Source organism: Miscanthus floridulus, chromosome 8 (genome assembly GCF_019320115.1).
Source record: "Miscanthus floridulus cultivar M001 chromosome 8, ASM1932011v1, whole genome shotgun sequence".
Lineage (NCBI taxonomy): Eukaryota > Viridiplantae > Streptophyta > Magnoliopsida > Poales > Poaceae > Miscanthus > Miscanthus floridulus.
In genome coordinates this window covers 107,893,381-107,919,478 of record NC_089587.1, presented here as the reverse complement: position 1 = coordinate 107,919,478, position 26,098 = coordinate 107,893,381, and the positions used below count along the sequence as shown (strand labels likewise).

At 43.5% G+C, this 26,098-nt stretch overlaps 1 protein-coding gene and 1 pseudogene across 2 annotated transcripts; one reads left to right on the top strand and one right to left on the bottom strand.

Moving 5' to 3' along the window:
• The first annotated feature begins 236 nt into the window (after nt 1-236).
• On the top strand, nt 237-2,686 carry LOC136473214 (protein PHOTOSYSTEM I ASSEMBLY 2, chloroplastic-like). Of its 2 annotated transcripts, none has more exons than XM_066470894.1 (5): nt 237-443; nt 736-809; nt 1,372-1,552; nt 2,090-2,182; nt 2,384-2,686. In XM_066470894.1, exons 1-5 carry the CDS (start codon nt 329-331, stop codon nt 2,512-2,514), a joined length of 594 nt encoding a protein of 197 aa, XP_066326991.1. In that variant the 5' UTR covers nt 237-328; the 3' UTR covers nt 2,515-2,686. The 2 variants fall into 2 exon arrangements, with proteins under 2 accessions (XP_066326991.1, XP_066326992.1); XM_066470895.1 differs by having other exon boundaries at nt 238-437.
• Nucleotides 2,687-4,048: 1,362 nt separating this feature from the next.
• Nucleotides 4,049-7,446, bottom strand: LOC136473212 (uncharacterized; annotated as a pseudogene).
• Nucleotides 7,447-26,098: the final 18,652 nt, after the last annotated feature.

Genomic DNA, 26,098 nt, shown 5'->3' with positions numbered 1-26,098 from the left:
GCAGCTCACAAGTGAAGCAGACATGTGGCCCCATAGGACGGGTGACTCGGCCCAACGCCCGCGTAAACAGGCCAAGACTGGGTGAAGCCCAAGCAGAAGACGTGTGTGTGCTCACCTCGCCGCCGGCCACTTGGGTTGGGCTCGGGCGCTCGGCCTTACCCCGACCTGACTGGGTTGGACCCGATCACTCAATCGCCTGGGTCTCAACTCTTCTGAACGCTGAAGTCCGAACCGGACAAGATATTTCGCACCCCCTATCTCCAACACCGCAGCCGCTCGCTCCCCTCCTCTTCTGGTCCTCGAGCGACAGAGGAGAGGAGTAGTGCCGATGGCGGGCGCTGGCTGCCACTCGCTCCTCTCGCCGGCCTCACCAATCTCGCCTGCGCTCTTCTCGCGACACCGAGCGGCCGCCGTAGGTGGAGGAGCCTGCCGGGCGAGTAAATGTGTTCTCTCTTCCTTCTTTCTCTACTGAGCTCGCTCTGCTCAAGATTGGTCGGCAAAATTGCAGGATTCGGCATTGCTCCCCCTGCTATCGCCCTCGCTTATAAGCCGCGAACAGTATTTTTCTTCAAACAACAAATCAGCATAGCATATATCTTCTGTGGTAGATATAGTATAGAACAAGATATGCCTAGTTTTGCTGCTTGTTTTTAGCGTTAGTGGAGAAATGTAACAGTGCTGGTTTTGATGTTGAGGCTAAAATAACTCTCAGTTCTTGGCATGCTTTGGATTCAGTGCAATCGCAGATCAGGTGTCTTGCCAAAGATGAGGATTCAAAAGGATGCACGGAAACTTCCAAGGGCAAGATGGTAAGTGTTGCCTTCTCATGTCCAGAAAGTTTGCTAAACATGTGCCCAACTTCAGTAGCCTGTATACAACATTAGCAACGTCAAGACAAGTCCTACCTTTCTCAGTGCTTTCTCTTCCAACTCTACAATCAGAGTTAAGAAGGGACGGATAAGAATAGAGAGCATGCATGATCTCATATTATGTGTAGTAGTATATGGTAGCCAAGTTCTTTACTATAAAAGTATATTTAGAATCTGGATATATTTGATTCTAGTAATTGTTTTTTTTGTGTGTGTTTTATTAAAAGAACAAACTGAAGAAGCGTTTGCAGATTTGTTCAATTGAAACTATCAAACATCCCAAATATTACTGGTGTCCTTATTATGTTGTTTGAGCGTTGTGAGTGTGACCTTTGCAACAATAATCCTGTCATTAAGAAATAGATATAATTCTAATTGCTCCAGAGGTGGTCTTCATGATCCTCAATATGCATCTCTGTTATTTTATTTAGCATTATTTTTCATCAGCATTTCACTTCCCTTTCGTGGCAAGTGTTCTGATGTACCATCTACTATTATACAGGATGAAGAAGCTACACCTTCATCAAGACGAAAATGTCTAGTCTGTCTCAGTGCTGTTACCTTAATCAGCACAACAGGACCAACAATGTTTACACCAAACGGACTTGCTGCAGATATGGTGAACAAGCCCGGGATACAGAAAGCTGTTTGCAGAAACTGTAATGGTAGTGGTGCTGTGATATGTAAGGGTCTCGCGTCACTTGTTCACTTTGTCTGTTGCTTGTTGATGTTGAATGACTTCATCAGTTCCAAACTCCTAGTCCTGCCAATAGGGCATCTACCTTCAATAGGAAATGGAAATTATAGAACCAACAATTTTGTTCATTGGAATAGCTAACAACTTTCAGAATGCCATTTATATATGCTAATAAATATAGTGAGTCATGCTTTGCACTTCTCATTTCACTGCAAGTACCTACCTTAGCTAATGTCTACTAAGAATCAACTTCTCATTTCACTTCAAGTACCTACCTCAGTTGATTAGCTAATGTCTACTAAGAAACAACAGCAGTTCTAGTTTTGAGTGGCTAACCGGAACACTATAATTGGCACAAATGAACTGATGAAATTGTACATGCTGATCCAATTTATTATGTAGTAAATACAGCTTTTTAGTACTTGTATGGAGTATAGTTTCATGTCAGGACCTCCAGTCGGCAAAACTACAAACTTGTTACTCCTTGTTCTTGGAGTGATAGTTCGATTTCATCTATATTCAGGTGACATGTGTGGTGGCACAGGGAAATGGAAAGCCCTCAATCGAAAGAGGGCGAAAGATGTTTATGAATTCACAGAATGCCCAAATTGCTACGGTATGTTCTTTGAATCATTTCTGCCTTTCTAGTGTATATGCAACATGTAGTTTCAGATGCATGTCCTCATCCGTAGGAACTAACATTTTTACTTTTTATATTTATAAAAGCACTACATATGGTTCATGTTTGTTTGAACATTTCAATAATTATGTCCATTTTTAAGTTGTCAAGAATTAATCATGCTACGTATGTCATTAGGCCGTGGGAAGTTGGTATGCCCTGTCTGTCTTGGAACTGGCCTGCCAAACAACAAGGGACTCCTCCGACGCCCAGAAGCCAGGCAGCTGCTTGACAAGATGTACAACGGCAAGATACTGCCAAGGTCGTAGCTCACTCTTCAGTCTTCACCAAGCCCAGGATTTTGTTGAATCATCGAGTAGGAATGACATTTGAATCAAAGTAGCCCTAGTAGAGTGTAAAATTTTTGTTAGCCGTTCAACAAAGATTACACACATATGTAATGACCTTTTCTAAGCTATATAAACTAGAAAGTCAAAGCAAGATTGATGTGGTCGTCGGTCCAACAGTGAAAAACTAAACCCAAAAACTAATGGCCTACTCACACATCATCAGAAGAAATGAATCGATGCTAGAAGTGTTGGACGTCGGGATGCAGAGAGTGAAAAACTAAACCCAAAAACTAATGGCCTACTCACACATCAGAAGAAGAAATGAATCGATGCTAGAAGTGTTGGACATCGGGATGCACAGACCGTACGAGACGACGGTGAATGCATGATAACTTATTCCAAGGTCGCTGTCGGCAACGTACAGCGCTGCATGTGCTACGGGAAGAAGCACATCAGAGACTCTAATTTGTTGCCTTTCAAGGACGCAAAACAACTACGGTGATAAACTGATAATAATAAAGATGAACAACGGAAAACAAACTACATCGAACAGAAGGAAGAGATCGATCGATCCGGTCCGGGGCCTCAGAGACAATTTGGCAAATGTGATGCATCAGAAAATCAGATGGTACGGACAATAGATCTCCAAGCATCGGCCCCAAAACAACAGAGCGAAAACTTTCATCAGAAAAATAAACAACAGAGCGAAGCGCGCATTTAGAGTCATCCACAAGGGAGACGATGGCTTTGGCTTCTCTCACCCTAACACTATGGACCTGTCTTTGAGCATGATGGAGCGGCAGGATTATGGAACGGCAGTCTGCAGGTCAGGGGCACGGCGGCGGCTTAAATAGTGAGTACTGTCTGTGAAACCCTAGCTACACGCCTACACAATCCTGTTGGGCTTTCATTTAGGCCTGTGATCTCTGAGCGTGGGCTTGTATGAGAACGGAGATTATGGCATCCTCCGGCCCAGAACGAAGCCCAGCCAGCACAGAACGAAGTCCCAAGCTCCCAGTTTTTTACCTACATTTACCTCCAACTTCCAAGAACCTCATAGGGTAGTCGGAAACGATTGAACGCCACCGTCATGGTCAGTTTTTTTTTATAACTCCTTGAAATGAATATATTAAAACAAATGACCAATTACATCTAAACCCTCGAGAGAGAACCGAATTATAACTAGCACTACGGTGCCATGGAGACGGAAGGACCTCACTAGTCGAAGGTAGTAGAAGGCCGACAAACCGTCGATGCAAACCATCTCCGACAAACCAAAGGATATAATGAAGCTGTCGACAGAGTTTAATTAAGCAGCTTCCAGCAAGCCCATTGTGGCCAGCTTGCTTCGCAGAAAGCGGCAACAAAAAGAGAAGATGACGACGCAGGTCTGCCTATCTATTCGGCTACCATAGCATCAAATCGGCAAAAAAATCCCCAACCGAAAATGCAAAACTTTTGAGGCACTAGGAACCACTGGCCTGAACCACATGAACATAGGTATGAGATTTTATTGGACTTGCCACAGTCGACAACGACGAGACGGCAACTGAACTACCAGCAGCAGGATCTACTCCTTCCTCCTTGGGCTTGGGGTCTTTGAGCGGGTGTGCCCACCCCCACTGAACGGCCGCAACGGCAACAAACGACGCAGCGGATCACCGATACCGGACCGGCGTCTCCAGGCCTGTCCGCTGCCGCTATAAGCCGCAGCGCGGCAGCGGCTGCATCTGCAGTAGGCTGTAGTCATCGTCTACAGTATTTGCAGCAGCATATTTGATCGCTGTCAAACAAAGACAAGCATAATACTACCATATAAAAAAGTGTCGGTTCATCTGGCTTATAAGCCATAGCTTATCGGCCAACGACTTATAAGCCATGGCTTATCAGCCAACGAACAGTATTTTTCTCTCACATCAAACCAGCCAACAGTACTTCTAGCCATGGCTTATAAACCAAACTAGCCCAAATGAACAGGGGGAGATCAATTGAAGTCCAAAAGCTACCAAAACACAACAACCGAGCATATATGGACACTAAAACGCTTCACACTGACACAATAATGTCCCATTTTTAATCACGCAACAAGGGAACCAACCCCTTCAGCATCAGCAAAGATCAACACTGACTCATTTGTGCCAGCACCAGAACTGGGAGCAAGGAACACTAGCGCGATGCATAACAGATGTTTTTAAACCCCCATGATATGCAGAGTTTTTGTGTTTAAGGACATGGAAAAAAAAACTGGGTGAGTAAAACATGGCTTGCTATGGCATTCATGGCCTGACCCCGTAAAATTTTGAAATCCAACTTCATGCCAAATAGCCTCTTTAGATCCCAAAACCAAACACTCCGCGTATCCGCTGGAATATGAGTTCTCTCCAGCCTCTCTCCGTGTTCTCTACCACAGTTCGAATTCCCATACCTGCAATTGCTCAAAGGCAAACAGATTATGAGTACAAGAGAGGAGCATCAACAGATTTGACGTTCAAAGCATAGGATTATCAACATACTTGTCTTCCTCTGGCACATCAGTTTGTTTGAGCTTTATGATTGTAACTCCAGACTCGGGCTCATCAAACGTCAACCGGACCTGCATTTCGAGTTTCAACAGCACGGTGAGAAGACAAACATACTAATATGTAGTAACATGGCTAAAATAATCCATGGTATGCACAGGCATGATCATAATTATAGACGCCTTGTGCCCATAAGCATCTACTATATCATATCTCAAGCGAAATCCTGCATTCCTACAGCAATAGCCATAGAGCAGCATTGGAAAGGAGAAGAAAAAAATTAGATGGCTAAGTATCTAAATCCACAAGCTAATCACAGCAAGTCTACACACGCATTCCAAATAAGATGAGCCCACAACCCCACTTGCATACATTATGCATTGCTCAGAAGTGTTGCATACCCACTGCACAAATTCAAAACTCATCTGCTAAAATACTGTTGAAATCAAGATAACAATTACATGACCCTATACAAACAGGACACGCCAGACAGTAATATTGCATACTCACTAAAGACAATTCACCAAACTTGTTGTGAACTTGTGATTGATTACTGATGAACTCAAAATATTGCACATTGCATGATTCCACATAGTACACGTTGATGGTGCGCTTGGCAACTAGAGTACATGCTCAGTACAAAGTGAGAAAATTCAGAAACCTTCAGTGCTCAATTAGAGAGACCTAATTGTTTTAATAATCGACACATTAGATGGTCTTTCCCTGGACGGTGCTATGTGCGCATTTAAATGGTAGGAGTACTCCCTCCATTCCAAATTATGTTTCCTTTGGCTTTATCCTAAGTCAAACTTCCCTAACTTTGACCAATTTTTTTGAAAAAATGTATTAACTTTTAAAAGTTCAGATAAATGCACTATCAAAAAAAAAATCATAAAGGATTTAGTGAAACTAATTTAATGTTTGTAGATGCTAATGCATTTTTCTATAAACTTGGCCAAAGTTAGAGGAAATTGACTTAGGATAGAGCTAAAGTGAACTATAATATGGAGTGGATGGAGTAATTCATTGGAGAGAGCTACATGAACATTAATTGATTAGCGTGAATCCTTAGTTTGATGTTTGAATTTGAGATCAGAATGGGTAGAAACAACAACAGTGCTCATCAAACTTGTATTTTCTTGAACAGTCTTATTAATCGTCAGTCGTATTTTCTTGAATTTAACAAATTATTAATCATTAAGAGTTATTCATCGTATCTTCCCCGTCACTAACTTTCGGCATCCAAATTTCTGTACCTAGATTAGTGAGCATACAAGAGCAATAGCAAAACAATTTCTGTACCTAGATTACTGAGCATACAAGAGCAATAGCAAAATGATTAGCTGCCATAGGTACCCAGCCATGGCATGAGGATCTTACCGAGGAAGTACAAGCCGTCAGGCCAGCTTCCAAACCGCCACTTCTGTGCAATCAGTTTCCCTTCTTGCAGCTCCTCGTTGACGCCAGTGATGGACCCATCAAAGAGGCTAAATTCGCCTCCAACCTCTCTGCTGATCCTCGCATTGCTCTGTGTAAACCCTTTCCATCTGTTCTCATCCATCAAGATCTCATATATGTCCTTTGAGCGGCAGTAGAACTTCTCCGTCATCTCAATGGTCTTGAAGCCCTCCTTGTCCTTCCCCTTGGCCTTTTTCTTCTCTGCAGCCGGCTGCAGGAGCCACCACCTCCTCCTTCGCTGGGGCGGCGCCAGGAGCCGCAGCGGCGACCTTCGCGGGAGTTTTCTTGGACTCCAGCTCGTCCTTGGCCGGTCCCCCCTTGGCCATGGCAGCGACGAACTCCCGGATCTTCTCGAGCACCAGGGGTTTGCCGCGGGCGAGGAAGGCGTCCTTGGCGCGGAGCGCGAGGGGCGTCTCGTCGCCGCGCACGGTGACTGCGGAGCTCGGGGTCCTCGTCGGCGTTCTCGTCGGCGAGGTAGGGGACCTCAGCGGCGCCGGCGACCTTCACGGCCCCGGACTCCGAGGCGGCCTCGGCCTCCCAGGAGAGGGTGAGCGAGAGCTCGTACCCCGGGATGACCTTGCCCTTGCGGATGTTGACGTAGGCCTCGCCGTCGAGCTTGTCGAGCGCGACGGTGCGGAGCGTGAGGACCGCCCTCGCCGTCGAGGACGGTGAGGCCCGCGAGCAGGGAGGAGAGCCGCGCGCGGGACCACTCCAGGCAGTCGCGCTCCGCCCAGTGCCAGTTGTGGACGTTGGCGCCGTCGGCGCGCTCCTCCACGATCCACCGCTTGTCACCCTCGCCGTACTTCGCCATGGGTGCACGGTGGTGTTGCGGGGAGGGGGAGGGGGAGGCGGAGGCGGGCGTAGGGTTTGGAAGGCCGCTCGGATTCGTTTGGATCTGCGCGTGGTTTCGTGGTGTGGGGGGTGTGGAATGGATGACCGGAGACGAGAGATTTTTTTAGAGCAGGAGGCGGCTGCTTCTGGATGGTTCGGTGGTGGATCGGAATACTCTCGAAGTTCAGGGGCAAACAAGGGGAAGGAGTCTGGTAGCTTCTGTTCTACCGGTGGAACACTAGAAAGCCTGCTATTGGGGAAGCTAGAGATTTTTCAAAAGCCGCTGGTATTTTCTTCCTTTTCAATAAAAATAGAAATTTTGATTGAAAAATATCTTTCAACAGTTTTTTAATTATATTAGATCTTGGACATCCTCGATGCGAGATTTCTCACTAATTAACGATGTAAAATGAGATTGGCTTACGCACAAGTTATAAAAAAATTGATGGAAAGATGTAGAGAACATTTTTTTATTTAAATAACTCTACAAATAATAATTAGAGAGTACGTTGAAGAAAAACTGTTGAGATGCTCTTAGGCCATTTCCCTTCCTAAATCTTATCACGCTCTGTCTACAAAAGTAATTTATAGGTGATAAATAAAATAAGACTCATGATGCATAGTTTCATTTACGGTACAGTTCTAATATCGAAAGAAGAGGTCTTTTGATAGGATGGTCCAGCTAGCAACTATGTTAAGTCGATCTCCTTCGGCCCTCGATAGAAACGCGTTGTATGCTTGTCTAAACTATTCTACTTAATACAATGATACGTAAATCTTTTACGTATTAAGAAAAAAAATTACAGTACAGTTTCGTAAGCTTACCTATCTAAATGTTGAATAATGTAATCAAGTTGAATGCTCCTATTAAAGTTTCACTTAGTTTTCAATATGTGGGAATAAAAAAAGCTCCTAGTTTAGTTTCTTTATGTTTGGGTCATTAACCGTGCGCTTATATGTAAAACTGATCTCCTCTCTCTTCTCAAAATTTCAGAGTCATGTTATTATTTTTGCTAATGTCTCATCTTATTAAATATGAATAAAACTTTTTATTAAGAATGACCTTCATGTAAGGCACGCAAATATTTATTTGTCATGTAACTATAGATAGCCACGAGGTCTATAGGCGCATGTGCACTACTAGAAATATCCACCTCAATGATGAATCCGAAACACGTCATAGAAGATCGCTTTTTATAACGAATATTTTCATTTCGTCATAGATCAGTAGTGACGATCCTGTAACCTTCCCTTTCTATGACGAAATCAGGCATCGTCACAAAAAACGTCATCGCAGGGTTTCGTCATAGATCACCCTGCACGACTCATCTGTGACGATCCCCTTTAAAATTGTGACGAATAGGGCTTCATCATTGAACTAATTACACATCTATGACGAACAATATTCGATCTTCACGAATGGCTTCGTCATAGATCTCTACACAGTATTTTCTCTATCCGACGTGTACTTGTGGGACCTGTAGTTACTCATTCGTGATGCTTGTAATTCGTTATAAAAGTCTCCGCTCGGTCATTTCTTCCGTTCGACGCGTACCTACGGGACCCTTCAACATCCGACCTGTGGGACCCGACGGCTTACGTGTCACGTGTACCTATGGTACTGTTCTCCATCTCTATCCGACCTATGGTACTCGACGGCTTGCGTGTCATGTGTACCTGTGGGACCATCCGTCCTGTGGGACCCGATGGCTCACTTGTCACGTGTACCTGTGGGACCCTTCTCCATCTCTATCCGACCTGTGGGACCTGACGACTTGCGTGTCACTGGTACCTTTTGTGCCAGCTGGGGTCTAATAAATTAAAAAAACATCAATGCCTGGGAGTCGAACCCAAGGATCCGGAGGAAGGAATGCATGATCTTTACCATTGTGCTAGATGCCTGGTTGTATTTGGCATGTCTTTGGAGTCATTATAGTATTATATTCTCTGTGTGGATGCCCTACAGGTTGACCTATATTGGATATTTCCCTTCAAGTGGAAACAAATCCATGCCTGTTAGACTAGCGGCGGTGGATCCTCGGTGTGCTGTAGTGGCTCCGATGTCCTTTTGGAGGCTAGGTGGCGGGGCTTGCCGGTGGAGCGCAGCAGCATTAGGCATCCATGTCTGTTGTGTGTCAGTGGCAGAGGCGACAGGTCCGATCCGCAGGTCTCCTTTCTCGCCTTTTACTGTTCACTTCACTATTTTGGTCCTTGCTTGACATGAGGTATATAAGAAACATTCTAGCGTTGGAGATCTGGTTAGGCCAATGATATGATGATGAAAAGAACTAGGAGGTGGCACTGGTTGGTTTTCTACTAATGTCTTGGTTTTCTGCATATGTTCAATTTTGTTACTATAAATGCCTATGTGCAACTAGGCCTATTAATTGTCAAGTGCTTGCTTGATTATACCTATCTGTCTAGGCAAACAAACATGCCTATTGCTTCTATCTTCAAAACTATTATAATTGTTGTCCTCTTAATCTTTGTCTATCTCCTATGAAAGAAGCTCTGAAGCTCGTGTACTGATTGTAGGTGTGATGGATAGACTTGATTTAGTTGGAATTGTAATGGTTACAGCTAAATTAACTGCTACTCTAGTTTGAGTTATATATATCTATGTGGTGCTACTATAAATTTGTTTGAGATAGTACCATAAAAATTGTTAATGGTTGTTAAAGTTGCACTTTGGTATGAGTTGTGGACTTCACTGTTGGATCTTTGTTGGATTATTTTCCACTTCAATGATCTCATTACTGAGCAAGCTCTCATCCTACTACACACAAATGAAATAGAGGAGGCCACCAACAAGAGGAACGCATTGGCTAGCCTCACGGAGGATGTCATTTTTTAGATCCTCCGCCATGTCCTCGCCCACTCCTTGTTTTGCTACAAATGTGTTTATTGCTCCTAGAAAAACCTTATCTCAGACCCTAATAACCATAAGAAGCTATCCTAGACTATGGCAATCTTCTTCTATGACACCGACCAAGGCTTTGGATGCTACACCAGAGTCACCGGTGAACACCCCTCCTTTTCCTTCTTGCCCTTCACCTTGGGCAATGTAGATGTCTCAGATATCTGCAATGACCTCATCCTATGCTAGTGCCAAGGGGCTGATGGATCATACTGCTATTTTGTCTGCAATCTGACAACCAAGAAGTTCAAGGAACTACCGTGTAACACCCCTAGTGTTACACCCTAAACAACCTGCTAAATCATGTCATGAGCATCATGTTTATGTGACATTGCATGTGATAAAGAGTGTAGATGAATTGCTTGTAACATAAAATGGTTGATAAAAGTGTTAAATGAAAGTTGATCCAATAGTTCATGTTGCATCAAGTGAGGTTCAAAACCAATTTTTTGTTGGGCAAAAACATTATAAAACATACTTGTGTCACTTAAATAAAGTTTAAAGTACAACTTTATATATAACAATGCAACTCTTGCTGTAGAAAGATAAAATTGCTGACTAGTATTTTTAGTAGCTTGGAAATTGATGTTGAAATGAAAATTAGCCCTAGACTTAGCAAATTTCCTAAGTATGAAAACAGAATGGCAGTGCCATGTTGGAGAATTAATTCTAAAAAATGTAGCTAAAGGCCAGTGCTATGTTATTGCTCCTAATTGTAGTCCAATGTACCCTCTTTGGTATGGTCTATGTAACAGAACTGTCTAATTTATAAGAGCACAAGTACAATAGCAATCACCGAAGCGATCAAACATGTTATACTTGAACCCCTATAAACCCTAGTAGTCCGATGAAATCACAAAGGATCTCAAACAACCAACGTACAAACCAAGATCGTATATGATTCAACACAAACGGTCACATGTTACAACATGTTCATAAATAGTTCACATACATCGGAGTTTCATCAAAGTTATTACAACTCAAATTTAGAAGTAGCTGGAAGCAACATAAGTTTTGAAACAACATCAATGATAGTTCAAATACATAGCCAGTTTAGGATCATCTCCAACAAAAGCACACAGATGAGATGATATAGAATGACCATGCCCTTGGTCTTACTCTCCATAAACTGCAGGAGTTATGCAATGCTTGCAGTAACCATGGTACATCACATCATCTACAACAAATGGGAATAAACCCTGAGTATGAGAAGGTACTCAGCTAGACTTACCCATCATAAACCAAAATAATAAGACACCAAGGGGTATGCAAGGCTTTAAAGGTGGAGTGAGCTAGACAACATTTTGCATAAAAGCTTAAGTAATATAACTTGGAGATTTAGTACCTCTAGCATCAATTTGAATACCTATTCAATTAAGCATCTCTAGATTAGCACATATACTAGAGCAATCACTTGATTAAGCTAACAAGCATTAGTAACCATATTCGGTATAAGAATAATTTGAGCATCATCATAACCATCAAGTTTCCAATAAGTTACTATACTGTTGCCACTAGCTCAGTCAAGTTCTCACTATCCGAGAGAGACAACAATTTCGAACTGATTCCTACCCAGGCTGGGGAATTTATTCCTAACACAAACCGAGGTACACCCCACGAAGGTAGCCTCAGATCACCTTTGGGACAATTTAGGACTAACTCATGGGTCCAATCAGCGCCGCACCCTCAGAGATTCTACCAATCTACTAGGAAGATCAAGACCCGGTCCCACCCTTGATCTCACACTATTGGCTCTCCACACATCCTTACTGCCTTCTGTGTACGCACTTTCACTTATTGAGGCCTAGCCTAAATTGAGCTACTCGGCTTTCACGGTTGTATCATCAGATCCGGCCAACTAAGTGCTAGGCATGTGTTCAACATGACATGAGGACGTATAGCGTATCGGTCCTTAATCGACACAGACGGGGATAAATAGGCACCCAAGACCTACATGACTTGTTGTTTCTCTATCATGATCCCGCCTAGTCTCCTTTATTCATTGACACATGGTTATATTCCACACTAGCACATATAGCCAAACGTGATTAGTTATCAGCCTATATCATGTAGGTGACAGGTAATCACCTGACTTCTACCGACTAAGCATGGCTAAGCATATATTTGATCTTGGACCTACATAAGATTCAAGATATATATATCTGGATAAGGAAGATATATAGCAGCAAGTGGTTCCAATCAACTCCTAGTACTTAATGCATCAACATAAAATGGACTCAAGTTGATAGTTCAAAAACATAGGAGGCTTAGAATGCTCTGGGGCTTACCTTTCACAAAGGATTGAGGGCTTGATGATCTAGGTAGTTGGGCAACTGTTCACCAGTCGGGCTCACCATCTCCTAGGGCCTCCTGGTTGCTGCACTTCCTAATGCTCTTCTTAGGCATCGGCCTCATACTCCAACACGGTGATTTCTTCCATCGCACCTATTGCATGCACATGCAAAAAGTGAGAATCAGTGAATGCATAAGAAGGGTCATGGATGACATGACATGATAATGCGCATGGTTAAATGATGACTATCATATTAGGTCATTAGGATGATAACAAAGTTAAATTCTTATTTACTGAGTAGGTGCATATCTCTTCTCTAGAATATTTCAAGAATCCACACAAGTTATTTTCTAGACCACAACACAATAGCTATAAGTTTTAATCATAACTAGAGTTATACTCATCCAAATCCTATAATCTTAGACTTTCTAGAAAGCTTATGAAATTTCCTACAACTTTTATTTACTCACCATAAGATGATTCAACCTCTCCTCAGTCAAACAAGACAATTTCCTAGATCTGTCTAGAAATTTCAAGAGAGTAAGCATTTCAGGAAGACCGACTTCTAACAGCTATAACTCTCAAACCATTTGACCTATTCCCTAAAATTTTGACACAAGCTCGATAAAGAAATTCCCTACAACTTTGTTACTAACCATTTTTACAGCAAACTCCATTTTACCTATGCAAAACACATTAGCAACAGAATCTGTCCAAAACAACTTCTATAATTAAATTTTAGAGCAATTAATATTTCACTGCATACAAGCAAATCCAAATTGGGCACATCCAATAGTACCAATAGTTCATAGGCATCATACACACTCTAGAAAACCTGATGGTCGAGCCCAAATAAATTATTTAAATGCCTTAATTAATTTATTTGGACACTAAGGTGAAATAAGGAAAATATATGAAAAGTGCACAATAAATTCTGAGAAAATTATAGTGGCCTACATATGATCACAAAAGTCTACTATACAAATTTCATGTCATTTGGGTATGTATAGCCATCTCTACAAAAATGACAAGTTACATAGGCTTATTTTAGCAAAAACAATTTAGCCTAGTGAAAAGTGTCAAACAATAGATTTCATATTTTTCTTAGCTTTCCTAAAACCCATTAACACTATACAAAAATTTGTATGGCAATATGTTACTTAGTTTTATCCTTATGAATTTCCTCAGAAAACACCATTTATGAAAAGATAAATAGAAAGATCCTTACTTCCAAACAAGTTTACTATAAGTTCAACATTTTGCCTAACTAGAGCAAGTCAACACAAGATCAGCAAAATTGGAATCATAGTTTTATCACTTTCCTAGATCAAGTTATGCATTTTATAATATTGAAAACAATTTAAAAGCACTTATCTTGCTCCATTTAATTCTCCTAGAAAAAGATCCCAAATAGTAGGTTTTATATTTTTATCAAATACTACAGCTCATGATGAATCCAACAAAATTTGGTTCACTCCATTTGGACACTCCTAGCTCTAGATGTGAATTTTTGAAACATGCATTCAAATATGTGAAAACAAATAAGAAAATCAAGTAATACATAGACTGACAAATGGGGCCCACTAGTCAGAAGGACCCACGCGTCAGCGATACCAGAGTAGGGGAGGTGCTCCAACCAGCCATATCTCACCGACGGTGAGATCCCTAGCGATGATGGCGACACTAACGTGTTTCCCTCATCAAGCCACGTCGGTTGGTGGTGCAGACACGACCTAGGGTTCGCCGGAGATGGCTCGCCGGTGATAATGGCGGATGACGGAGGTAGCACGATGGTACGCCAGCGTTCTTCGGCCATCATGTGCTCCGGTGAGGTATGATACGGCTTCATGGCATCCAAACAAAGCTATCTAGGGTGGGTTAGGGTTCTGGTGAGGCGACGGTGAGCTCTGCTCACGTGCATGGCCACGCGGCGTCGATGGCACGGTGGTGCACGGCCGTGTTCTAGCATCGTTAAGGTGGTAGCATCTAAATGGTCACCGGTGTGAGTTCCAATGACCTACAAAGGTGACAAGACAAGAGAGAGAAAGAATGAAAAGGCTTGAGCTTACGTTGGCCACGACGAGCATGGAGCTTGGCGGCGCTCTGACGAGGTCACCAACAATAAAAATGGCAAAATGCGCCCCTACCTAGACTCGAAGTGCTTGGCAAAGGGGTGGAGGTTGAAGCGTGGAACAAGGCAGAGCTGTTGGCACGATCGATTGGAAAATGGTACGCCGATGGAGGCGCTATGCGGTGGTGAAGCTAGCGGCGGCAATGGTGAGCTTAGCGTCACCTTTGTGGGTGAGAGGGCGAGCGAGGGAGAGGAAATGAGCGGGTGAGTGGAGTGACCAGCAGGGGCGTGGCGTCTAGGTGTACGCTCTGGCCTGACTAACCGAGCCATCGCCAGTGTACGGCCACCACGCAGTGGCCATGGCCTATGGCCGGTCAGCCACTGACGCGCGCGTGGACACGGCCATCAGAGCCGATGACAATGCCTGATGAAGCTACTTTGTGATCGTCTAACTCTAAATCCGTGGTGATTTGTTGAGAGGAGCATTAACAAAAGTTGTAGAGGTACATACCATCTACAATTTTGCTTAAAGGACTTTGGCCTAAATCCTAATGGTTCACAAGTTATATCATCCCAAAGTGTAGCACTTGAAACTGTAATTCGATCCTAGACTTAGAAAATTTAGTCAAAAACAATAATTCTTTTGCTACTTGTGAGCTATTTTTTAGCATGCTATGCACCAAATTAGGTCTTGACCCAAAAATAAAAGTTGTTACTCTAGTCAAATACTACAACTTTGCTTAAGGGTGCACTGCCATGCAAACACTCTATGCTATATTTCAACTTAGGTCAAGCATGCAACTTGAAAATGATAGCTTACACTATAACCATGACTTCGAGGCCAATTGGGTCCAAGTCATGAATACCAAAATTGTTCCATGTGACATTCTAAACATGTTAAAGGTACTCCTAGGGTCCCACAAGCATTTCACACACTGATCACATGTAAACCCTAACCTAGGTATAAATTCAAAAGACATAACATGTGATATAAGTAAGATATTGAAGATAGAATTTCACATGTTCATGCTCATTAATGCTCAATGATGCGTGTGCTCATGCAATGCCAATGCCAAATGCATGCTTAACACCAGGATGTTATAGTCTAGTGGTTGTGACTCAATCGAGTTGGTTTAGTCGTGGTTGATGCCTTAAAATTCATGCACGTGAATGGCCTCGGGCTGTCTTTTTGGGGGCTACAATCACCACCTTTCCCGTGGCTCAGCATCGCATGTGTTGCCGAGGCCATGCTGGCCAGGCCTGCTCCTGGCTTGGCCATGGTTGGCGTGGCCGACCATAGTTGGCCGCCTGCCCTTGCTATGTAGTGCTATTGCCACCACAGGCCCTACACCCTTGCCACCGCTCCTCCACTATCCCTACCACTCTGTTGCGATGCCGCTGCTGCTGGTACTACGCTATGCTGTTGCTTGTCTCCTCGCTGTGCGCACGTGGGCTTGCCCCCTTTTCTACTGCTCGCACTATCGCCTTGCCATTTATGGCGCTGTGGCCACACAGGCAGTGCTCGGTTGAAGACGCGTGTGTGTTGTCCGTAGCGTCAATGCGCATGTCACCTTGGTTGCGTCGACCATGCCCCACCAAGACGAGGTCACGTCGATCTCTAGTTTTCCCCCCTTCTCTCTCTCACATGGCTGATTGAGCTATGAAAGTAAATTTGGCAGGGAGAGGTCACCTCGAGTCATTTCGTTGCGTCTCTAGCGCCGCCATCAAGCCACCTAGCCAATCGTTCCCACCCTGCCTTGAATGGTGCCTAGGTGAGCTTCAATTTTAGAGCTTTTCCCCACTAACGTGCCGATAAGGCCGAGTCCGCCCATCACCGAGGGTAGCTCCCATCTGACCGCCTCGAGCCAAATTGGCTGCACTACTAGACTTGCCTTGAACCCCTCCTCGCAATGCGTACTTGAGGTGTACCCCTACCGCTGTCCCAACATTGCTGACGTGATCGTGTCCACCGCGGCTCGTCGCCGAGTTCGCCGTGCGTACGTGGCCAGCCTTGCTCGGGGCATCTCCGGCCGAACCATCGCCTCGGCCAGGTCCTCGATGAGTCGCTGATGCTCACCCGCTACCTCTACTACTCCCTTAGCTCCATGGCTCACCAAAACATTGTCGTCACCATCGCAGGTTGCCCACCAACGTGGAGAAGTCGCCCTACTTCGTCTCTGGTCTTCTAACCGCTTCCTAGCATTGCGTGTCAGTCCGTAGGTGAGCATCGACCCCCTAGCTAGGTCTACGCAGGTCCTAGTTGGCCGACGTAGCGGTTCTGTGCTAGCCAACTCTGCGTTGGTGAGCGCAAGGGCTTCAGGGACCTCCCCGATGCGAAGATGAGTCTTTTCGGGGGCCTTGGCGCATAATCGCTGACTAAAGGAATAAGGCGCATAGTGGTCGTGTTAATAGCAGGAAGCGCGGGGTCTTTTCTGCTAAAACGCCAGCGCATGCAGGGGTTCCCCGCCGTGGGCCGCTTCCACGCGTGGGCCGCGCTAGGCCAGTTCGGTTTCTCTTTTTCGTAAAGAATTAAAAATAACTTTATATTTTTATTCGAGAGCTAGTTTTGTTTAATTAATGTAAAATGTTGTAGATGTCCAAAAATTGTGAAACAAATTTTGTTAGGTTCCTAAAATTATGATCTATCTGTTGGTGTAATTAATGTATACAATACATGTTGATACTAGGGGCTATTAAATCATTTGAGAGTGCTTAACATTATTAGGTTAAATATTGTAGGAATTTTTATGGTAAATTGGTGATAGCTTTAGGCCTATAATTTTCATGGTAGCTTCATTGTATTATTATGTGCTCACTATAATTTTTGTAGCCTTAGAATAGACCAGGCATTAGGGTAGTTAAATGGTCTTTGTTTCAATATACATTAAATTATTAGTGGAAGTAAAGATATATCCTTAATTTGTAAAGCTAGGTGTTTGTTAGTTGAACCCAACACTTTGGTTGGTAAAGATGATAGTTAGCTTAGTATCTTAGTCATTAGAGTTGGCATAGTAGCTTTATATGCATATTCCTATTTTAAGGGTTGTTGTTGCCTAAATACTAAATAGCTGCATCATCGTCATCGTATGCATATAGAGAACGAGTCGGTGGAGATCGTGACCACCGGCAAGCATGTGTTTGAGGAGATCATTGAGGAGTACGAGGAGGAGATTCTCGTGTAGAAGGAGGTCCCAAAGCCACCACTGACTGAGTCTATTAGCATAGCGCCTGCCCAAGGCAAGCCCTGGTGCATAACCCTTATTTTTTATAATCACCGTAAATATATGTGATGTGCATTTACATTATAGAAATTCTATGGAAGCCACATGCATATATATATCCATCCTAAGAGTCCTACTAGTGTAGGTTCGAGTAGCTGCTATGCTTAGGTTGTTGGTAGCGTGAGTAACCTACTGTTACTCACAATAGGTGATTATTATTACTTTCATAATAAAAATGATGAAGAGAAAATGGAGACTGGGCAGAGATATGGCATAGGTTATTGGTGGACGTAACAAGTTGTGTCCTGCGGCCATGGGGCTTAGCTTGGTTATACTATTTTCCCAGTCCATGTCGATTGAGGATCGTTCATTGCTGTGGATGGTAGTCAGATCATAGACTTATTATCTTGAGCACATACTTGCTTATGGGAGCGGGAAGGCTCGTTGCGCTCTTGTCATGGGTTCTGACTCTTTTTGGACCGACTGATTGAAGATAGGGAAACATGGAGGTCTAAGCACCATGCTAAGACCGGGTCTTAATGTGGGGCTTGGAGTCCAAGTTTGGACGGGAACCTAGACCCCTCGATAGGAGTGGAATGGGTTGGTCTCATTTGTGCCTAGGGTACAAGCGAGGCTTGTGTTTTGGGGTACCCAGCTGGGATATATTGGTTCACGAATCACCATTTCCATGAGATGGTATGACTTGGATATGATCTAGCACCATAGTAAGAACTGAAAGATGAAAGTTGGTGTAATGGTTCTGATTGCTCAACCCTTGCTTGAAAGTAGAACAGTCGCTTACCTAGAATGGTTAGCTAATGAAGTAATCATGACTGCTAATAAATCTAGACTATAAGGATGAACTTGTAACACCTTGGGTGTTAGCCTTGCATAACTTGACTTGCATAACATGAGCATGATCATCAAGCATTCATAAACAAGCATTTACAACTAAAACATTGGATTGAAACATCTGCAATGTTTGCTTGTTATCGCATGTTTCTTAAACATATGCAACTTTTCTCGTTATTTCATGTCTCCATGTATCTATGCATATGATCATGAGTGGACACATGTACTTGGTGGATGTGAGTCACACAAACATGTAGCAACACCTAGGTTAGCAAATAGGACTTTGTTCATGGTCACATTTCATGAACCAACACTTTGTGATTACACTAACTAGCCCTATGAGTGACTACTACATGAAATGATTGAATGACCTTGCAAATTGCTTAAACATGTTTAGAGTATCATTATGAACAACTTTGATATTCATGGTTAGGGGTAAATAGGTCATTAAGCCATGCTTTGATGTGTATCATCATTTAAATGTGACATGTTTGACCAAGTTCGAACTAGGTGTTAGAGACCTTGCATGGAGGAGATCATTAAAGCAAAGTTGTAGTATTTAACATAAGGAACAACTTTTATTTTTGGGTCATTGACTGATTTAGCTTCTAACATGCTTGAATTGGTATCACAAGAATCAGAAAAAATCAACATCTCATGACTTAACAAAATTTTCTAAGTCGTGTTCACTAACCGTGCTGACAGCCGATCTTTGGGATGACCTAACTCGAGATTGGTTGAGAGTTTGGGCGTGAGTTCTAAACAAGAAATGAAGATGGTACATCGGTCTACAAGTTCCATTTAGATGGTTTACACAATAGAGCTACGGTTTAGCAGTTAAATCATTATCAAAACACGCTGTCAGGCATCCCATTGCGGGTCTAAACTAATTGAATCGGCCGATCGTTCAGTCGTCAGAGGCCGACCGCCATCAGGCACTGGCCACCACATGGCACGGGAATTGGCCGCACGTCGCCGGCGTTCTGCCCTGCGCGGCAGAGACGAGCTAGAGCCGGCCATTATCACCCCCAGCGCCCTCCTGATCCATCCCGTGCCCCATTTTTCATTTCCTCAGCTCCTCCTTCGTCCTTGCACGCAGCTGCCGAGCTTCCGCAGCACCGAGAGCCTCCGCTGTTGCCATAGCCAACGCCAGCTCGCCCTCGTTGCTTCTCCACCACTGCAACGCCTCCACCAAAACCCCCGTGACTCACCGCCTCCACCCGCGCTCACTGACCGCGCTTGGTAAGCCACAACAACGTGCACGAGCTCGCCGGAGCTCCGCTGCCAAGTTCGTCACCGTGGCTGGAAGGCCACCTGTAACACCCGAGGTGTTTGGCTTCTACTAATTGTATTTCGTTTCATAAACATATGCATCAACTATGTCATCATGCCATTGTCCCTGAAACATACATATGAAACATTCGCATATTCTGTTTGTTTCGTACTTGATTTCTTGTGAATGGTAGTAGTGCAACATATGAATGCAACATGAATTTCTCATATCTTGAAGCATGGCAACATGGTAGTAATATGACAAGTATGAAATGACAACAAAATCACGAAAACATGTGAAACGTTGCATTGCAACAATTGGGTGAAATGCTTGTTTTGTTGTTTCATCACATGTGATCACTTGAATTGATATAACAATTGTGTAAAGTGGTTGATCATGGTCTAATACACCTTAACTACACTTAGGGTAATTGTTTGAACATTGTTCATGTAGATCAAAATGACAAAAATGCCCTCAAGTGAAGGTTTGACTTTTAATAACCTTAGAGTGTCACTGTTTGACTGATTCAAAAGACCAACTTAGAGACTTTGCATGGCTGTGCACTCTTTACCAAAGTTGTAGCTAATTTATCAAGGAACAAAAGATGTTTTATGACCAACTCATGAAAATGTGTGGAACATGGTCAAACATGGCCCACAAGTCAGATGTCCATGCTGATTTCACTGAAAAATTTGTCTAAGTCTTAAACTGCATTTTCAGTTGGATCAGGCCAACTTGGGCTTCATGTAACTACTGATCCAGGGCGAATGAGTTGTTGATCTCTAAAACAAAGTTGTAGCCCTACTATAGCTCTGCAAATTTTGTATACATTATTTTCACTAAATCGTCACGGTTTGAGAGATCCATCACGGTTAAGTTCGTCTATCAGTCGGGTCATGTGATCTCTGAATCACCGTTTTCAGAAAACGGTCAGTCATTGCCATGGCCGACCGATGCAGAACCTGTTTGCCGCGTGGCGCTCATGCGCTGCCGAGGCCACCACATCGCGCGTCCGCGCTCTAGAAGAGGGCCAGTGCCTTCCCGATGCACACGCCAGCCCCATTCGCTCCCCTCCCGCCTTCACCGCGCGCAGCGTCGAATCCACGGCCATCCGCCATTGCCAGCCGCACCTTTGCCGTCGCCTCACTTGCACGCCTTTGCAAGAATGCATTGCTCCATTCGCCCAGAGCCTCGCCGTGTTCCCCTCTACCACCTCCACCGTTCCATCGTTTCGATTGAGCCTTGGTAAGGACGAATTCGTCGTTTCTTCCACCGCCGCCATGTCTGACCTCGCCGAAGTTAGCGCTCCATGTGGCCAGCTCTCCTCGCGCCATTTCCATCCCTCCTCTAGCTTGCGCTAGGTCCGGTGAACCCTACCGAAGCTCGTAGGGTCACCCATTCGAGCCGTGGTGCCATAACCTCACCGGAAGCTGGCCGTGCCATGGCCGAGCACCGCCGTGCTCATCGCCAACCCCGGTAGCCACGCCAATAGCATCAATCAAGGACACTGCTAGATGCGCATTGATGTAGTGAACACAGTAGCATCGTTGCCTTCGCCAGAGAAGCCACCGGCGGCGAGTTGCGCCGTCTTCTTCCTCCGTTCCCCTGCCTGTCTCTCTGTCATGTGGGTCCCGTAGGTCAGCCGCAGAGGCTCGGGCGGGAGCCAGCCTGGGCTGCGCTGCGTCTTGGGCCGCGCCAGCGCGTATTCATGGGCCGCCGTTTCCTCAGGCCAGCCCAACATTAGTGAAATGGTTTCCTTATTTGTTTTGTTTAACTGTTTTTCACAGTTTGGTGTATAGATTCAAAAATATGTAACTCAAGTTTGGTAGATCCAAAGGATATGGTTCTAATTTTGTTAAGTTCTTGGTCATGTCTAGTATTTAACAAAAATATTATATGAGCACATGTTTTAGAAATTTTTAATGAATTAAATAGGACTTTGAAATGTGTTTTTAGATGCATGCAAACTTGTTTGAATTTTATCTTGAGTTTCTGTGGTCAAAAAATTATGAAATTTTGTGGGTAGTCTATTATTGCTTATTAGAAGCTCTGGTTAAAATTTCAAAGCTAGTGCATGTGTAGTTTTTAAGTTATAGAAATTCCTTTTATTAATGGATGGAGCTTGTGTGAATTTTCATAATTTTTCTATAGATCCAGTAAAGGTAAAATTTGGTGAGTGCTATTCTTATACTATAAGGATGCTAGGAAAATGGGAAATCTGTTACTTGACACTTTTTAATAAGGTTTCCTAATTATGCTAAAAATAGACATGCCACCTGTTATTTTAGATACAGCAAGTTCTACTTGCTCAATGGCTTTGAAATTTTTATGGTAGTTTATGTGAAGCATGAGATAGCTACTGTAATTTTTGTAGATTTTTATGAATAGTTTTACTATATATTGCTTAAATCACCTAATTAACTAAATAAATTGGAAAAAGGATATTAAATAATTTATTTAGAAGTTCGCACTATACTTTCTGATGTTTCTTAGGTATGAAAAACAAGTTGGTAAACTTGGTTTGATCAAATTATGCTTTTGCACAATCATTAAATAATTAAGTTAGTAACCCTGTCATTTCTGGACAGATTCTAAGTTTACTGGAATTCGATTTGGTTAACATAAGAATCATGCTTTGGTGTTTACAAATGTTTTGTAGAGAATTTCATAAGCTTTCCAGAATGTCCTCATACAAGTCATTTGGAATTGTAGAACTTTAGTTGTGATTGAATTAAGGGACTACTTGTATGCATATGAAACTTTAAATGTTAAATTATGTATACCTTTACTATTTCTAAGTTTATGGTAATGTTCTTAGTTGTTAGACCTTTAACTGAAGATGAGCATCTTTATCTTAGGTTATGCAAGTTAGGTAAGTTGATCTTGTTCTTTAAGTTAAGTAGATACATGCTTAAAGTGATTTGAATAGAGCTAATTACTCAGTAAATGAGTGTCCAGTGATGCTTTCGTAAACACTCACTGTGATTCATTCATCATTGAGCATCATGTCATTCCTTATGCATCCATGATATTTATCTCATGCATCGGCATGCAATAGGTGTACCGGAGGGAGTAACACTGCTGGAATTTGAGGAACCAAGCGAGCAGCAGCAGCCGACGCCGGAGATTCAGGAGGAGCAGCCTTCAGGAGAAGTGCCAGACGAGGTCGCCGTTGAGTGCCTGGACCACCGTCCTTGCAACTTTGTGAAAGGCAAGCCCCGGAGCATATTAAGCCTCCTAATTTCCGAAATGCAGTTACAGTATTATTATTACATATATATTGTTGCATTAAGTTTAGGTGTTGGATGCAAACACTTGCTGCATTGGTTATCCAATCCTTATCCAGATATTGATACCCTGAATCCTATGTAGCTCAGGCTCGTGTAGTGCTTAGCTCTGCTTTAACACGGTAGAAGTCAGGTGATTTCCTGTCACCTACGAGATGTAGGAAGATACATACGGCACGGTTGGCTATATTTGCTATCGTGGAAAAGAACCAGTCTTAAATTGAAATGAAGACCGGACAGAGGCTTGCCGGTTTGCAGTGACTCCGTCTGTGTCGATTAAGCACTGAATCTTGGAGCCTTTCCTGTTCATGTTGAACGCATGCCTCTCTCTTAGTTGGCCAGGTCTGGAGACCGACCGCGAAGCCGAGTAGCTCAACTCAGGCCGGGAGTCGATAAGTATAAAGTACGCCTCGGAAGGGAGCCGTAGGCGTGAGTCCAAGGGCAGGTGATTTAAAAGTCCTGATCGTCCTGGCAGAAGGGTAATCCCTGAGAGCGCTGGCGCTGATCGAACCCGCAAATTTGGTTCCTGAGTTGTACCAAAGGTAACCCATGGCTACCCTTGCTAAGTATGCCAGGGTGAGAGTTAGGAATACCCCCTCAGCTGAGTTGTAATTCGATTCGAGTCGCCGTCTCTCCCGGTTAGTGAGAACTTGATGGGCTTATCTCCAATGTAGATACACTTAATAACATAATGGTTCAGAAATGATGATATGATGATGACAGCCTTATTATACCTGCTATGGTTAATATTGTTTGCTCCTAATAAGTGAGTGCTCTAGTACAGGTGCTAATCTAGTGGACAGGTAAATGATGGTAAGCTTGATGCTAAGTTTAAATTGGTTACTATAATCATAAGCTCTTTTATGCAACTGTGTCAAGCTAGCCCACCTGAAAAGCCTTGCATAATCCTTGGTGTCTTTTATTTTTGGTTTTGACGGGTAAGTCTAGCTGAGTACCTTCTCGTACTCAGGGTTTATCTCCCACCTGTTGCAGATGACCAGTTCTACTTTGGTTGCTGCAAGTACTACCTTCTCCCAGCTGGGGATGAAGACTAGACCGTTGGGCGCGGTCTCTACTAGTTCTCGCACCTGATAATGCTTTTGTGGGACATGACTCAGACTTGGCAATGTAATCGAAAACTATGATGTTTTGTACCAAACTATGTTGCTTCCGCACACTCAAACTTGGTTTGTAATATTCTATTTAAACTTTGATGGATGTAATCCGAATGCTACTTATGAACTGTTGTAATGGATGATGTGTTATGTTGAATCACTACGATCTTGGTTTGTATGTCGAGAGTTGGTTGAAATCCTTCGTGATTTCCGGACTACCGGGATTATGGGAGCTTAAGTACAGGAATTTGATCGCTTCGGTGATTGTTTTTGTACTTACGTTCTTATGATTTGGTCGGTTCTATTACAGCTGGCATTAGAGCAAGATTCGACACTAAACATGTCATTTGTGTATTTAAAACAAAAGTATTTGTGAAAATCCTAAATTAAACACTAAGTATTGCCAGTGGTCATATCCCTTATGCCCAAATAAGGACTCTTAGGTGGCTTATTAAAGTACTAACTTGGGGGTTCCTACTTGTTTCCATTTCGTTGTCCATACGGCGTGCTATTGTATGGATGCCATCCGCTTGGGTGGTAATGTATGGATCAAAATACCTCTACGCTCTGGTAAGTGGGAGTTGTGAGAGCATGACCGTCTAACCATCGGTCTAGGGGAGAGTAGTTGTGGTTGCTCGCATACTTACATGTTCAATCATGTATCTAGGAGAGTACTTAAATGTGGGTATCTCTGATGGGTAGCTGTGATACTAGAGTATATGCATCGGGGGATGTATGTATAAAAGTATTTAGTTTACTGCTTGCTTTTATGCATTTTGGGAAATTACTGGGCTGAAATGAAATTTTCTGCAGGTACACTAACAACGTATTGTTGTAGATCGACTATCTACCGTATACGAGAGAACGTATGTATGCCACCGTATATTTCGCTAGCCTTTAAATTTTTCTAGGTTTGTGAGGATGTACGAATCGTGCATGCATCATGTTCAAGCATACATGGCATTTCTTGCATTACTCCCTCCCTTAAAATTTGATTGTCCCGACTAATTAAATTTCGTATCCCTTAAATGATTCTCCCCTTACGTTGTAACTTTTGCTATAGATGGTGCGCACGAAACGCACTGCTCACAAGTCTGCTGGAGGCAGGGCGCCTCGTCACCGGTTAGCTCCTCGTGAGCCCCGTCCTGAGCCTACTGAGGTGGAAAGGCTGAGGACAGAGCTGGCCCGGGTGACTGCTGAGAGGAATGCGGCTCAGCATCATTTAGAGCAAGTAACACAGGAAAGGGACCAAGAGACCCTTGAGGTTCAGAGGTTGATAGTTGCTCACCACAACTATGAACGTATGTTGATTCACGTGATGAACCAATGGAATGAAGCCTGGCACGAAGAGAATGTGTTGAGAGCACGACAGATGGAGCTAGAGCAGCAAGTGGCAGTTGCTGAAGAGTACAATGACAATCTTCATGAGGAGGTCCACCTATTACACAATCAACTTCACCCTCTCCTGCCACCTGATGATGAGGATGAGATGGGTTCTAGTGTCATCATGGCTGAAGGTGATGATGGCATGGAGGTTAATGGACCTGAGGACATTCCACCTGATGAGGAGGAAGATGAGGAGTTAGAGCCTGCTAGTGATGAAGATGGAGGAGAGATCTTCGACACTGACTCTGAGGACGATGCGTAGTTTAGCTTACTACTTAGCTAATGCGCTAGATCTAGTCTTTTGATGATCCTCATGCATGAACAAGTAGCTTTGTATCAA

Bases quoted from the DNA above. Each gene is read 5' to 3' on its own strand.
- LOC136473214 (XM_066470894.1), top strand. From the start codon at position 329: ATGGCGGGCGCTGGCTGCCACTCGCTCCTCTCGCCGGCCTCACCAATC. The intron at 810-1,371 runs GTAAGTGTTGCC...ACTATTATACAG, and splicing joins AAACTTCCAAGGGCAAGATG to GATGAAGAAGCTACACCTTC. The intron at 1,553-2,089 runs GTAAGGGTCTCG...ATCTATATTCAG, and splicing joins TGGTAGTGGTGCTGTGATAT to GTGACATGTGTGGTGGCACA.